The 16,500-nt window shown below is 48.1% G+C and overlaps 1 protein-coding gene across 2 annotated transcripts; it reads left to right on the top strand.

Annotated features, from left to right (window-relative positions):
- Positions 1-4,124: 4,124 nt before the first annotated feature.
- On the top strand, positions 4,125-13,785 carry LOC135903044 (uncharacterized). Of its 2 annotated transcripts, none has more exons than XM_070533719.1 (2): positions 4,125-4,459; positions 12,678-13,785. In XM_070533719.1, exons 1-2 carry the CDS (start codon positions 4,269-4,271, stop codon positions 13,192-13,194), a joined length of 708 nt encoding a protein of 235 aa, XP_070389820.1. In that variant the 5' UTR covers positions 4,125-4,268; the 3' UTR covers positions 13,195-13,785. The 2 variants fall into 2 exon arrangements, with proteins under 2 accessions (XP_070389820.1, XP_065289483.1); XM_065433411.1 differs by lacking the exon at positions 4,125-4,459 and adding an exon at positions 10,445-10,510.
- Positions 13,786-16,500: the final 2,715 nt, after the last annotated feature.

The raw sequence follows: 16,500 nt of genomic DNA, 5'->3' as shown, positions 1-16,500 counted from the left end.
TATACTTATGGTGGCCACATATTGCAAGTACATATCTACATTTGTGCAATATGGTTAAATGATGTCAACTATGATAGCCATTCCTAATCTGAGATGCAACAAAAGAACTAATATAGACAACAAATTGCAATTCAAGAAGACAACCCGTGCACAGGATAAGTGATAGACTTCCTTTTATTGAACAAAAGTCACATGTGTCACACGTCACCAGCAGTGGGTAGCAAACTTGCAAGCTTGGGTGACAGAGGCAAAACTTAGCAAAATGCTAGACTCATACTCAAATGTATAATGGCCTATGACACAATAAACTACATTATATTGTACTGAATGAAAGGGAAAAGACTCCATCCAAGAACACGTTACGGCACAACATAATTGACATGGTGTAAAAGATGTTAACACGCCTTCCCCATAAAAAAAGAAACACTGAAAACATGCCTTAAAGGGCAATGTGCAGTGTCTGAAAGCAAGGAAAAACAACCCAAAAAAGGTTTCGCTAAGTCTTTCAATGATTAAAATTGTCAAACTGTCTTGTCACTTCTTAATGGATCTGCATTGTGTACTAGGGTGTTCTGATAAGGCAGTTTCAGCAAGTGTATTGGAAAGCAGTGTTCCCAGTCTGTGCCCAATATTTCGAATTTAAAGAGGGTCAGGCTGCCTTTCAAAGATGTACATTTTAATTTATAAAACAGAAAAAGGCAAGCAAAATTGCTGTGCTTTAGAAATTCACTTAAAGCAGTGCTAGTAAATTAAAGTATTAGTTTTCACTTATACAGCTTTCCACCTCTAACATTGTTTATCCCAGTTGTAAAAAGATGGGAATTTCTTTTTGAACAGAACTTTTTAAACTATATTTAACAGGCGAACCAAATACATCATAAAAGTGGCATTTCGCATCTGCAACAACTTCAATGTACTTGAAATTCAGCATATTGGGACATGGAGGAAGCCATAAAAATGCAATAACGGCCCGAGAGAGTTCTCTGCAATTAGGTGAAGAAATTGGCACATACCTGCAACATTTATTGATATCTAGGGTGAACTTTAACATCCAATGCAATATAGGCTCTTTCGGGACTGTTTATAACGTTTTGTGCCAGCGCACATACGTTAAAACACTATTCAGTGCTTGCACGCCGTGTCGATGTATGCCGAATTGCATTAACAGGACGTGAGCAGCACAGTAATCGCAAGGGCGTTTTGTTTCCTCTTGAGGGCATCGCGCTGCGTATCATTAGTAGTAGTGGTGGAATACGACTCCATCTCACAGGTTCCGATCTTGTCAGCATGGTTTTCGCCCAGCGATCCTCGCAGCGTAAACTGTCGCACCGGCGTAGATCCCGATTCCTATCAATCGGTTGTCGGCATGGGTTTCGCCCAGCGATCCTCGCAGCGTAAATTGTCGCACCAGCGTAGATCGCGATTCCTATCAATCGGCAGGGCGGAGACGGCGCTTCGATGGATGGGACGGAAAGTCGCGTCACCCTCGGCTCGCGACCGCGCCAGCACACAGTTACGCCAGTTTCACATAGGTGTTCTGTGGTTTCACGTAGCCGCGTCTGCGTGCCAGCCACGACAAAACGTTGGCCACGGCGTTGGCCACGACACGCAACAAGCTACGCGAAACCGCTGGTGATGAGAGTACGTTGTTAGGCATGACGCCACGGCGCGTCCCCGCAGGCGGCAGCCAATAGCGTGGCGCTGCGGTTGCCATGCGTTGTCCCTTCTGGATTTTCCAAATACGCGGCCGGAACCGGCGTGTGTCGCTGGGTCCCCCGCGGATTCATATTTGCTGGATCACGATGGGCTCCTGCTGAAATACATAGCTACCGATGACGAGGCTGTGGACCCGTTTAAGGTGGTTATCCCCAAGAGTCTGAGAAGCGCACTGTTGCGATCATCTCATGACGAACCCTTGGCCGGTCATTTGAGTGGCTCCAAAGTTTTTGCGAAACTAAGCCAAACTGTGACCTGGCCTGGCATAAAGCGTGACATTTTTCGCTATTGCCGTTCCTGCCATGTCTGTCAAACGGTGAAATCAAGGGGTGGCAAGCCGCCCGGGTTGATGAAACCAGTTGACAGTGAGCGTCCGTGGCAAGTGGCCACCTGCGATCTTATGGGGCCTTTCCCCAGGAGTAAGCAGGGGTTCACACACCTGATGGTAGTCGTCGATCATTTTTCGAAGTGGGTGGAGTTGTTTCCGCTTCGAAAAGTGACCGCGCGAGCAGTGCTGGAGAGGCTACAGGAAGTTTTTTGTCGGTTCGGCTTTCCGAAAAGACTAATTACGGACAACGCGTCCTATTTCACTGCTCGGGTGTTTGGTGCTACGTGCCGTTCCCTGGGAATTGATCACTGCACCACGTCGCCCTACCATCCCCAGTCCAATTTGACGGAGAGGGTCAATAGAACCCTCAAACCAATGTTGGCGGCCTTTGCCGTGAGTCAAAAGGATTGGGCAGACCACTTGAGTGAGCTCGCGTTCGCAATCCGAACCGCCGAGAATCGCTCGACTGGTTTCTCTCCCGCCTTCCTCAATTTTGGAAGGGAGCTGGCAAATCCGGTGACCAGTGTCATTCAATGTCAGCTCGGGGATGAGGAGGCGCCGGCAGACTGTTCTGCGTACGCTTCAGCACTTCGGGACAGGCTTTGCCGGGCTCTCTGTAGAGCAAGGCAGAGTTTGACTTCGGCCAGGGCCCAGCAGAAGGCTCAATACGACCGGAAACATCGCTATCTTTCATTTAAGGTAGGTGATTTAGTCCTGAAGCGCAACCACGCTCTTAGCGACGCGAGCAAGGGGTTCTCAGCCTCGCTCGCTCCTAAGTGGCTTGGTCCGTACCGAGTAGAGAAAGTTTGGTCTCCGCTCGCGTACTTGCTGAAGGATTCCCCTTCGGGAAAACTCAGCCGTGCCCATATCGCCGACCTGAAAGCCTTTGCGTCGCGGTCCGACGAGCTCGCGCCGGTGCCCAGTGGCACCACCCGCAAGCAACAGGGCACACCCGGGGCGAAGGACCGCATTCGGACCACGCACCGGTACAACCTGAGGAGACGGTCACCTGTGTGATATCGCGCCTGACGGCGGACTTTTTCCGCCACCGAAGGCCCTCAGTAACATTGCTTAGCCTCAGTGGGTTAGCTTCTTTGCGGCCAGTGCACGAAAAGAAGCTGGCCCCAGCCCAGCTCTAGCCTTGTTGACAGTGTGTTGTGCAGTGTGCATTTTTTTTTATTTTTGGGTACGCATGCTGAGTGTAATTATTGTTTTAATGTCTTAAGTGTACAGTTGTATAGTTCATTTTTGTTACTTGTACATAGATTTTGACCGTTCTTGTTTTCTTCTGTGGGTGCTTTTTTTTCTTCTCGTTTTCGTTTTTTTGCCAAGAGGGGGGTCTGTGACTGGCGTGTCCTGCAGCGCGGGGGGTGACAGTGGTCCCCTTGACTCGTTGGTGCGGGAGAGAGGGACGCTTCGCGCCTGGATCGGCGCGGCGCGTTGTGGCCAACGGGCGGCATGGCGGACGGCGAGGAGTGAGGCACGGTTACCGTGATGCGCGGTGCCACGAGGGTTGTGCGCGCGTGTGTGTGCGGGCGTGCGTGCGTGAGGGCTGTTGCTCATTGAAGCAAGCTGAAGGAGCCGCACCAACTCCATCGGATCGCCGCGGATACCGATGGTGGACGGGACCCTATGACATCACGCCAAGAGCTCGGCTCTGCAGTCGCCGACGCCGTGCGAACGCCCTGCAGCCGCCGCTGTGGCTGCCCATCCATCCTGCGTACGGCGGCGTGGCCAGCTGACCTGGCAGTGTCCTGCCCCGTCCACCTGGAGTTCGGGACCACCACCACCACGAAAGCGACACTCATTCGGGCTCGCCGGCAACTCCGACGGAACAACGGTGAGCCCGTTCCTGCCGTTACCTGGCTCGCAACTCCCGCGACTTCGGCCACCGCCCTAGCCACAGAACTATACGCGCCGCGTTCTCTTCGCACCCCCGGACATTGTCCCGCGCTAGCAGCAGACTCTTTTGTTAATATTTCTTCCCCCCTTCGCGGCGTCATTTTCTTATATTTTAGAGTGTTTTTTTTTTATTATTTTTCCATTATCATTGTATGTGTGTTTTCTTGTACGCATAGTGCTTGCTGGGCTGAGGTAGCAATTAGCTAGTGCATGAAAGGCTCAGTTGTCTTTGGTGCATTAGCCCCTACCAGCTTCTTCGCCAGACTGGTAGGGGGGCAATTAAGGAGAGGAGGATGTGGGGATTTGGGGAATTCGACGCGCCATGGCGCAGGCGCATTTCACCCATGTCTGCAATCCTAAGCCATGCCGTTCTTGCTCCGAACCAGTTTTAGCGGTGGCGCTCCACTCGCCGTGGTTCGTGGGTGAGGGCGGAGCTAGTGACGTCACGGGAGTGGTCCCTGGTGGCTACTGCCGTGACGGTACGGGCTCTCTTCTCCTTGGGGACAGCGCCCGGTACGTACGATGCTCTCTCTCATCCGCCGACACCTTTGTGACTAGGATTGAGCTCACGCACGGCGCCTTTGCCCGTGCGGGGAGCGCGTACCTCGTGTTGTTTCCTATCCCGACGCTAAGCCGAAGAACGGGTGCCTAGTGCTCGCGCGAGGTCGTACCACGCCGAGCCGCACTTATCGGAGGCCCAAGCCGAAGGAGATTGCCCGAGCTCTCGCGAGTTGGCCCATTGGTTATCGCCAGAGCAAGTAGCATAGCCGCCGGGACTTTTCCTAGCGGCGCGTCCCAGCTTGAGCCTGTGCTCTCGCAGCGACGTGCTACAGGCGCCCCTAGCTGTATTTTTCGCCCTTGGTGCGGGACCCCTTTGGTTCCCCGCCGTCCCGGGACCGGGCGTTTGTACAGTGTTGGGTGCCGTTGGAAACAATAAACGGTTTCCTTCATTTTAGGGCAATACTGTGTTTTGCGTGCGTCGCTCGGTAGCCCCTTGTGGCCTGAGCTCGCGCGCAGCGGCGCTAGAGGCTGACGGCTGACGCGGCCCTGTGGCTCGCTAAGCTCGAACCCGCGGTGGTCGGTACTCCTGTGAGACCCGAAGACCCCACAATACATACATACATACATACACGTGATCCCACATGCACGCACACAGGTACGCATGCACACACACAGGCACACAAACAAACAAAGGCACGCACATGCGCCCCCGTACACACACGCACGCACACGCGCGCCCGTACACACACGCACACAAAAACGCACACACCTAGCACAAACGAACACACGAACGCACGCACACGCACACGCACGCCCGTACACACACGCACACAAAAACACACACACGTAAGCACGCGCGCACACACACTTGCACGCACACACACGCACAAAACGCACACGCATACAAACGCAAACATCAGCGCGCGTGCCAGTGATTAATTAATTATAAACGCAACGAACGTGTCAACGACACACACGATTGATCGTTGTTCTCACTGAGGCTAAAGTCAATGTATACGCAAGAAGCTCAAGCTGGCAAGTCAATATTAGCACAGCAACTAATCATAGGAATATTGAAAAGTGGACAATTTCGAATGTAAAGACCCTGCCTACTGTCTATGTATCAAAGACGTTGTCTCTAGTACACTGATAGAAATGTTTCTGGTCACACATCTGTCAAAATGTATTAATAAAGTTAATTTACTATCGTCCCATCAGTTTGTCTTTCGACTCGTTTACTCCGCTAAACTTGCCCTAATTGAATTTACTGACTGTATCAAACGATCGATATATGCTGGCAGTTCTGGAGCAGCTATACGTATGTATTTACTTGACCTTTTGGTTGGCGCATCATAGCCTCAGTTGCTTTTGATCCATTAATACGCACATAACAGACTTAACCAAGGCTTTCGACATCATCATACATGGTGTATTTTAATAAAATTTGAATCCTTCGCAATTTGTGGTCCTACTTTAACGCGTATCAGTAGTTATACCTCGATAACAGAACTCAAGTATTCAATTTTTCTGACGCTTTTTCTTGTCCATTAAAAATAAATCATGGTGTTGCTTTTCCTCATTTACGTGAACGATTTATGCGGGAGACACATGGTGCGATTTTCCGTGCGATCTGTCGTACGGCGCGTCGTGTGCGACTTGCCGCATGCGGCGATTCGGGACACATGGTACGAATGAGCGAGCGGCGGTTAGCTCCGCCCAGAACCGGCGCCCCTGCGTAGAAGTTCGGAATGCTGCATAACTTCGAACAGACAGTGAAAGCAATCGTATTTGCACAGCTCTCTTGTTTGAAACAAACGATGACAATATAAACACGCCTATGGAAGCACTGTAGACGTGTTTCCGCAAGGCCGCGTTAGCAGTAACGGCTTCGTTGACAGCCGCCGATGGCTATAGGAGCCGGCAGGCATAGCTTGCTCGGCCATCGAAACCGACACCGGTGGCGCTTGTGACACGATCGCTTGCAGCTCGTATAACGAAGCGCCACAACATGTACACAGTTATCTCACGCTTAAATTGCAGGACATTTGATTTCATTGGCGCCGACGGAAGCGAACGAGCTGCCAGGCGAGCTTGCGATCGCTCGGAGACTGTGTAGGCCTAGCTAGCCGGCCGTCTATCCGAGGCCGAGGGCCCATGCCGATGCGTCCGCAGCTCGTAATAAAGCGCCTAAAATGATCAGCACAATCAATGCCTGAACATTTATGTTTCTCTTAAGTGAAAATACGGTTAGTTTTCTCGGTGCTGTTAGTAGCGATGAGTAAACACGCCAGTCAGGCGAGCCGCTTCGTATAGACGATTGCTGGCGCGTCTGCGCTGACCGCGTCCGATTAGAAATCACGCCAACGATTTACTATATCGCACAACGTTTTATAACGTGCACTCTTTCGAGGCCACTTAATTCGATAAGTTACTTCGTGTCAGAAACAAATTGCTGCTTATTTATGTGCCGCCGTCAGCGGCGAAAGAGGCCCTCGTTTCGACCAGGGAGAAAAAAAACAGACGTGATCGGAGCGGCGAGGCGCTCGCTCGCCGGCTCCGCCCCGTCGGGTCTATGACGTGGCCGTGACGTTCGCGCTACCTGCGCCGTCATTGGCTGCGGTCGCCCGACCGATGCGGCGGTCGCACGAGAATATTCAGCAAGTTGGTCGCATGCGCGGCGTGCGATTCGGCGCCGCGTGCGGGGGATTTGGTTGAGAACCTGTTGAGTGCGGCTGCCGGTGCGAATGGTCGTACGACCGATCGCACCCAAAATCGCACCATGTGTCTCCCGCATTACCCTCACGCCTTCTTCACTTCAATTGTATCTTATATGCTGCTGACACAACTATATTTCTTTCAGACTGTAGCCTACATTGTCTTACAATAAAACAGAATGAAATTCTGGGTAATATGCTTCTTGGTGTCATGATAACTGTTTCAAATTAATCTCTGAATAACTACGTTTATGCTTTTCCGCGGTCACCAACGAACAATTCTCTTACTTTCCCCCGGTTGAATTTAAATACACATGCCATTTTTCTACGCTGAGACAGCTAGCTACTTTTCAAGAGGTTGTTCTGGACGCGCATTTAAAGTTTAATGTGTACATTACACTCAGAACACCCCTAACCCGCAATCTTGCCTGTAGAATCTGGCTCCATCCATATTAACAAAAGGTCTTCCGCTAGAACTGTTCACAAAAGAAAATTCCAGTCAATCCCCATCGTAGACCTACAATTAGTGAAGATGGTCGGCCAATAGGAAGTATCACTTTCGAGCGAAAAGCTTTGTGAATTCGTGCCCAGAGTAATAATAAAACCTCGCCACCATTTTTCTTTGGATATTCTACGTTCATTGCACTATTCTACTTTTAAGCCATCAGAACTACTGTGCAATGCTGCTGGGTCATACATATAGTACTAATATTACTAGAATTCGTTACCTGCAAAACAAAGCTTTACGCCTATTTTCATTTGGTCACCACAGCAGTCGGATCGCACCCATTTACCAGTCTGAATGTACTTCCCGTTAGTCCACAAATCTGTTTTCATTTAGGAATGTTTATATTTCGAGTACGCCGTAGTGATATTTCCGCTAACCCTGTACCCTAGTTAAACCTATATAATTCCAACAAAACGAGATTTGTACTTGAACACAACCTATTACTACCCAGAGCTTTCACTAATTGTAGAAAGCAAACAGGTTTTTTCACATCCATGTATCTCTTTGGAACTCATTGCCCATCTTTATGAAATCATCCCATACACTTTATTCTTTTCGTCATGCTCTAAAGAAAGCTCTGATGATTGAACTGCCATAATGGTTATCACTTTTGTTACTATTCTCTTAAGATATGATCATAAAAGTGAAGTGGTTACTCCAACATTTATTCGTTATTTTTTGCTGTTTTCCGCATATTGTGTGATTTTTTGACCTATCATAATTTTTACGCACACTATCAAGGTTATAATGTTGCATTCTAACTATAGCATAATATTTGCCATGTATTCTACTTGTTCGCTAATTATGCACAGTACTTGAAGATATTTCTCTTACGAGGTCCCCCTGACAGTTTTTCCTCGGGACCTCCTGTAAAGCTTCAGATTATATACATAAACTTTACTGTATTGGTTACTTTAAAAAATAAATCCTTCAAAAAATAAAGGGTGAGACGAGTGGTGGCATTTAGAAGTATCCAGAAAACTGCTTTCTGAATTTACATAGCATAAATACACTTTATGATTTTATGTAGCTCGAAAGGATCAAGTAAGTTGAAAGACACTTTCAGCAAAGAAATGAGTAGCATAAGGACACAGCAGATGCCTTGTCACACTAACACATTTCTGTTAAAAAATAGCACACAAATAAAAAAAAACATTCTGTGCAGCTTTACTGGCGAAACCATTGCACGCGGAGACTAATGTAAGAGAATATAGCAGGAATCAGAGAAGGAAATGGAGAAAGATTAACCGCTATTACGTTATTTTGTTTCTTCTCTTTTCTTCTGGGGAGGGGAGAGGGAAGTTACCTACGTGGCGTGAGGTTGAAAGAAAGGCTGCTAGGGAGATGTGCAATAAATAACGGCATTGATAAGTATCCTTGCTTCAAGGTTCTCGCGGCTAATATATTTAGGCGTACAACGCCCATACGCACGCGCTCTACTTACACCTTTGACGCATGGAACCTGACTACCTCGTTCTGAATGCCACTTGCTAATGCAGGTGCAGTCGGTTAGAAAAAAATCTGTCGCTACTGCTTTTGCACGGCACACTCGGACAGTTTTAGCTGGTGCTCTAATTCTCAGATGTCGACTCCCCTGATGCATTAGAGGGTACACATTGCCGCCCGTGAGAACAAGGCCCCGAGAGGGCGACCGCCGGCGCGGTACGGTAGGAACAAAGGGTGGCAAATATTTCAAATGACAATCGCCATCCCGATTAGACAAGGGCCCACCGGCTGATAGCGAGCGGGCGCACCTTCAGCTCTCCAATAGTCGCGTTGCCACAGTATATGTGCGGGGGCCTTGACAATGGACGGGCCAAGCGACTTCCAGGGTCGCACGAGCGCGCGCCGCCGCCTCCAAGATAGAAACCGGCACGACAATCCACGCCCGGCTGTCCGTGGCGGCGGAGGCGATCTGACAAAGGAGGATCGAGCTTCCTTTCTGCGGCCACGTTCACTTTTCAAGGTGAACAACCTGAGCGACGCACAGCTTCCTCGCCAAGCAGACGGTCCCTCCCGGACTGTCCCTGGCTCGATCGAGGGTCAAAGCATTTGCTGTTTGCCGATCCCGTCGACGACGCAACAACATGTGTCGCTCCTATCGGCGGCCGTGGGAGAAAGCGAGCTGGGCCGCGCGCGAGTCGCCATTACGACGCCCGCTGAGCCTACTTTCCCCTCATGGGCCGCGCAATTCTGCTCTATTTATGTTTCTCTTTTTGTTTTCTTCGCTAAATATAGAATGTGATGCGCGCGGGCAGCGGCGCCGCATTATTCAGCTCTTCTTCCACCGGCCGCCGTGGCGAAGGAGGAGATCCTGGTACGAAACAAAGAGCGCTGTAGCGGTGCATCTTTTTTCGCCCGTGTCGTATGCGCCATTCCCAAATCTAGGCCATGATTCGCGTTGGACGCCGGTCGGAGGGGGTGCTGTTTCTGGCCGCACGCTTTTCCATTTATTTAGTCCCAGGGGAAGGGCAGCTTATGGGCCACGCTGCTGCTCTTGCCGACCGACTGTGGTGTCTGCTGACCGGTTCACGGTCTCCGGTGCGAGAAGGCGCCATGTGTGGCGATGCTGCTCTCTCGCTCATCGTTACTTGTTTGGGTTGCGGCTCTTCTCTGCTGGCAATGAGTGCATCTTCCCAGCCCCCCTTTGCTGCAGTAGCCCATTGTTGCTTTTACTGCCCGAGGAGGATAAGGGAAATGCCTCACGATGAGAGAAAGGGTCGGCCGCTGGAGCCGTGCTTATAAAAAGCAGCTGGCTCAAGGTTGGCTGCGAACAGTGCTTCTTTTGGAGTGAACCTGACCGCAGTGAAACCGCACCGCTCAGTCATGACCCTTGTTCTGGTGAGTGAAGGACTCGATGCTGGATGCGACCTGTTACAATCGGCTGAACGATACGCTTGACGCCGCACCAGCGCTAAGCGTGCCGTTCACGATGGTTCTCAGCGTGCAATATGTGTTGAAAATTTTGCTACTAGTTCTCCGCCAATAATTCTGTAAACTAAACGTAAAATATTGCGTCCAAATTCACACATCTCTCCAACTAAGCCTGCTGAATACTCTCTCTTAGTGAGGCGCGGTAGGGTGCTTCTGAGTAAGAGGAACCACCAACCAGATATAAATAACAGCAAACTTGTTAGAACTTATCTCATTGTACCAGTGATAAATTGATAATAATTAACTGGATAGCGTATGAGTGAATGTATGCATGAACACAAGTTAGCAACTTGAAATGCTTTTGAGGCCACTCTACAACAGGAGACATTGACAATTAGCGGAATATCATAATTTCTGTACCTATAACATCTTTTTCACTCACCAATGAAACGCTCCGTAGTTAATGTTGGGAGTGTGCATAATTAACGATACAAAATAATCTAAGCTGCCACCTAACTAGCTTGAATCGTTGTTCTGCGTTGTTGCAGGTTATTGACAGACTCGATAACGGACACATTGCTCTTGCTACATTTGAAGTTGTTGACGTCAGGTTTTCACGTCACTGCGTTTTTAGATGCAACCTTAGTGCGCAGCCGTAGCAAGATGGCTGTAAAGAATGTACATAAAACGTCGAAGAAAATTCTGAATTTCTGAATTTCTTCTTAATAGTAAAGTTGTGACAGCCGTACAATTTATTAAGTCCTTCTTTCGTGTTCTTTTTTTCTAATCTAGTTAGAAACAAATACCAAAGTACATTACTTTTCATACCTGCTGCATAACTAAGAGACATAAGTTCAGATGTTGAAACATCTAAACATCAAAGGTGTTGGTGGTAATTGCAGGACCACCGCAGAATGAGCCTTACGTGCTGTAGCAGAGATAGAATGGATTATGTCGAATGTCGTGAACTACTTGTGGTACCTCGGCGTACCTGAATGGCTCACGTGTATTTGATGAAAGATATGGACGTGGAATATTCTCTTTTACGTCGAGATCCTCATCGGACCAGAAAGCGACACGAGCGTTGCTACTGCTGTAGCTTAAGGCTAGAGACTGTACTTATCGGCTATATATACACTATGCCTTCACTATAGTGAAGATGAATTCCCTGAACTCTTGTCTCTACTCTCCCCCTTTTTGATCACCCATCGACTGCCCACGTGCTGGTCACCCGACGGCACATCAGTCTGCTTAACCAAATCTCTGCCTTTCTTTTATTCTGCCCTTTCTCTCTAGAGCTACGCACGCAAACATATACATTGTATAGAGTATGATAATTCCGCACACTGTACTTTCTCGAATTATTATGAAAACACGCACACAGTAGCAAATGAACATTTAGCTATAGGGACAGCAGGGAGGGCAAATATTTGTGCTATTCGTGAGAACTTCAGGCCGTCCTTCTCTTCTTCCCTCATAGGGAGAGAGCGAGAGAGAGAGATAAATGAGATACGAAAGGTAGGGAGGTTAACCGGAAGATAGATATCAAGTTTGCTACCCTGCACTGGGGAAGGGTTAAGGGAAGACAGAAAGACACGAAAAATGCACATGCACAGAAAAAAAGGAAACACGCTCACACAAACACATGAAAGAACTGAGGAGTGTCACAGTCGTTCAGACAAATCGCTTGACCCCGTGAACTTCAGTTGTGCCTTCATCGCCTTCTAGTGTGAAGATCGCATCAGCCCACACTCTAAGTTCGTCTGCTCAGAAAGCGGCCGGTCGTCGAGGCGTGCCAACTCCGTCACGAGCAACTGTCTCTGGAAGCTGTAGCGGGAACAATGACAGAGGATATGTTCAATTGTTTCCTCGCTGCCACGACTATCACAGGCAGCGCTGTCAGCCATTTCAATGCGACAAGCAAATATATATATATATATATATATATATATATATATATATATATATATATATATATATATATATATATATATATGCCTTCAGGCGCGCGCGCGCACGTGTGTGTGTGCATACCATTCAACATAAACTGCCATGTTTGAACGTATGTATTCGCAAAAGGGCCAATCACAGTGATGCTTTCTCTCTCTCTCTCCTTTCCTTTTGTTTGTTGCAGCTGCTGGCTGCAGTATGCTGCGCGATTCCAGGTGCAATTAGTGGTGGATTCGGTGGACTTGGCGGTGGCGGTTATGGCGGTGGCGGCTACGGTGGAGGATTCGGATCAAGTCTTGGATCCGGCTTGGGCTCCGGCTTGGGGTCGAGCTTCGTATCAGGAGCGGCATACGGCGGCGGCGGCGGCGGAGGTGGCCAGGCGTATGCAGCCGGACCAGCGTACATGGTCAAGCCCCTGCAAAGCGGTGGTGGATTTGGCGGCGGCAGCTACGGAGGCGGCCTCTCATCTGGCTACGGCGGAGGAGGCTACAGTTCCGCATTCGGATCCGGACACAGCCTCGGCGGCGGCTACGGTGGTGGCCTTGGTGGAGGCCTCAGTGGTGGCGGATTTGGAGGCCATGGCGCTAGCTCTAAAATTGTGCTCCTTAAGGGAAGTGGAGGGGGAGGTTATGGCGAAGGTCTTGGTGTTGGTGGAGGGCTTGGGGGCTTCGGAGGAGGCCATGGCTTCGGCGGTGGAATGACAGGCGGAATGACAGGTGGATGGTGGTAACCGCAGTTAGAAGGGGATGTGCAGACCGTGAAGTGCACGGAGGTCACGAGGCACTTACCAATAGTGGGACCAACTTTAGACTGAGCAATTAGGTTAGATGTGCGATCAAACGAGCGCGAGGATGTGTGTTTGTCGTACGCAAAATGAGCAAATCAGATGTGCGGTCTGATACCATCAAATGATGTTTAAGGAAACACCTATTCGCGTGCATTGTCTACCTAATTGATCTGACGAGAAGCGCTGCGTGCATTTCACGATGTATATTTGTACATACTTTTTCCCTATTCTGTACGCTTCACAGTCTAAGTTCGTGCATATCCGTGATACAGAACAATTTTGTGCGTTCTACAACTTTTTATGTATCTTTTGTGGTTATGTACTCCTTTTTAGTTATAATGCTAGAAATTGCACTATGTAGGTTTATCGGGAATGTCGTATTTTTTGTTTTGTCACTCTTAAACTATTTACTTCTGAAATTAGCCACCAAAGTGCGAACGCGTTTCCAACCTGCACCCTGTTGGTACCGTTGTACACCGGCGATGCTTCTTTTGTAGGTTATGAACTACACCTGTAGATGCCCTAAGCAGCGTGTGGAGCGAAGGATGTACACCTTGAAAGCGTCGCGTCCCGGCTGTTCGGCTTACGACACAATGCTTACATTTCCGCTGTGTTCGCACATAAACTTTCATTATAGCAGTAGTGAACGCACGAACGTGCGGCTTGCGTTTATGGCTTGAAAAACAAAAGTAGAGCACGAAGATATGCAGCAATTACCCAACGAAGGAAAGGTGCCTTCAATTTTGTTGTCAGCTCGCCGAGTAGTATGACCGAGAAACAATGACGGCATGCTTTGAAATTCTGGAAGGCTATCCGATTGTATACAGCGAAGCTTAAGCAACAGTGACGAAGGGTGCGTGTTGCTGCCGGGGTTGAGTGCTGTCAGGTAGATCAGGAAGACAGCGCGCCGGGGATATTGCGATTGCGCCAACGGCCTAAAGGGGTCATGTGTTCTGCCTGACGGGGCTGCCCACTCTTTCAGTGTGTCAGTAAGCCTGAACTCGCAAGTCGTCTTCCAAAGAAACTAGGCTAGTTAATCGAAAAACAAAGCAACCGCTACAAGAACGTTTGCGGATCACTCGGGGGTCAAGAAGTAGTGCCGAGAGCTGGGTGATCGTTTTCGCGTCGGTACGGAACACGTTTTTGTCAGTTTTCATCAGTGAGTGAAGTGTTGTCAGAGGTTTGCTTTAAAATTTGCTGCCACCTTTCATTATAACAACGCCCAGTAAACGGCCAGAAATAACGCGATAATTTTCACATGATCCAAATAAACGTTTTCGCTTAACAAAACATCGCTCCCTTTCTACCCAATACGTCCCAATATTCGGGGGAAAGCCCCAAACCGACTTTCGCTATAAAAATTGACTAACGCAATAATTTCTGGTAATCACGTTATTGATATATGTATGTGCAAATGTGACTCAACTTGTCTGGCATGTAGCATCTGCACCATGTTTTTTCTTGTAGATAACAGGAAGTACGCACAGCAACGCACAGCACCGCTCGAAGTAGAAAAACAACACAGTAAATGGGAGATGCGTCCTTCTGCAGCGCTCATCTGACGGTCAATGCCTGAGTTACATCATACTTTTTATTTCTTCCGAGTGTCCAACATATCGCAGACATTACTGGCTCTTGTACGCCACCTGCTTGGTGTGAACTGCTGTCAATGCTGGTATGGTTTTCCGTTTTTTGTCTCCGTGTTCCTAAAATATCGCAGGAGCTTCCCATAACAGGGCAGCACAGATGAACCGACAGGGAGCACACACATAGACAACAGCCAATACTCTTTTTGCGTATGGTGCGCACACGGAGGGCTGATCATTTCAATATGCCTTCTCGTAATTGATGTCCACTCAAGTGCGTTCGCTTTAAGAACCATGATAAATTTGTATGCAGATCAAAATGAGTATTGAATACTGCTATCAGGAACTACCCACTGGCACTGAGCAGATAGCCACTTTGTTATATTAATTGAAATGATCCCAAAAGCTTTATTAAACAGAGTTTTGAGCTTGCCTTGTGAAGCAAGCATATTTAAGTGCGAATGAAAATATACGTAGTACATCAAGTAAAAAAATAGAATGTATTGATGACCTCATTTCAGCTACTTACTTGCATGCAAAAAAAAAAGAGAGGGATGACAGACAGAGAGAACGAGAAAGCAAGCTCCACATTGCACTTATATTAGCTAGCTGCTTAGAGAAAAACAACATGGCTCCACTAAACAGAAATATGTGAGAGCTCATAATATCTGCCTTTACACTACCATGCTTCTATTCCCAAATTCATTTCACTCATGACCGTTTCTGCCGTGGCAATCATTGATGGCGGCTCCACTGTAGTTCAGTATATCGACTGTCACACTCTAAAATTTTCTCTATTCATATTATTATTATTTGCTGAGGGCACAGATAGCATCATGCCAGAAGGCCGGCAGTTCTGGAGTATGCAGTTAACGAGGTCAGATTGGCGACCAGCAATCGAATGCACTCTTAACTGTGGCGTGCTACCATGTTCAATTTATCCAATTATCTAATTATGCCAATTATCAAATTGAGGTTTTTTCAGCAATAGGCCGGATGCTATTGAGATTGCAAAAACTGAGTGCCCCCTGATGTCACCAGAATACATCCCCATACAAGCTGAAGATGCCTAGGCCTGTTCCAAGCTTACATGTTGCTTCTCGTTTCGCAACGCTTAAAAAGTTGAAAATAGTACCGAGGTTCGAAAAAGTGTGCGATGGGAGTGACGGGCGCAAAAAAAAGGAATAAAGAAAAAGAAAGGACTGTGCTTTATCAGGTGACGTGAAATCCAAGTTCACTGTTTAGTCGAGAACCGTGTGCTTTTGCTCGCATAGCGTTAGCATAAACATTGATGCCACTCAATCAGTACATGCTACCGAAAGAAAATCCAGGTGCTTTCATTTTCCACAAAGTACAGGATATTTCTCTACAGAAATGAATGTATCATTGTACATATTCAAGCATACAATGCTCCAAGCAGAAGTCTCATTTTCAACGGCATGTGAGGTTTTTACAGACTGAAAAAAATAAAGAAAAAAGACAGTGAATATAACGGGCGCACTCAGCATGTGCTGGATGAATGTATCTTATTGTGTGCTTGGCGTGCCTTTGACTCAAGAAGAGTCATTATCTAGAGTTAGCAATCCATAAGATTGTGCGTGTGGTTGGCTGTGCTGCTTTATCATAAAAATATG

Source organism: Dermacentor albipictus, chromosome 1 (genome assembly GCF_038994185.2).
Source record: "Dermacentor albipictus isolate Rhodes 1998 colony chromosome 1, USDA_Dalb.pri_finalv2, whole genome shotgun sequence".
NCBI lineage: Eukaryota > Metazoa > Arthropoda > Arachnida > Ixodida > Ixodidae > Dermacentor > Dermacentor albipictus.
Note: the sequence above shows the minus strand (reverse complement) of the source record. Positions and strands in the feature narration are given on the sequence as shown.

Bases quoted from the DNA above. Each gene is read 5' to 3' on its own strand.
- LOC135903044 (XM_070533719.1), top strand. From the start codon at position 4,269: ATGGCGCAGGCGCATTTCACCCATGTCTGCAATCCTAAGCCATGCCGT. The intron at 4,460-12,677 runs GTACGTACGATG...TGTTTGTTGCAG, and splicing joins CTCCTTGGGGACAGCGCCCG to CTGCTGGCTGCAGTATGCTG.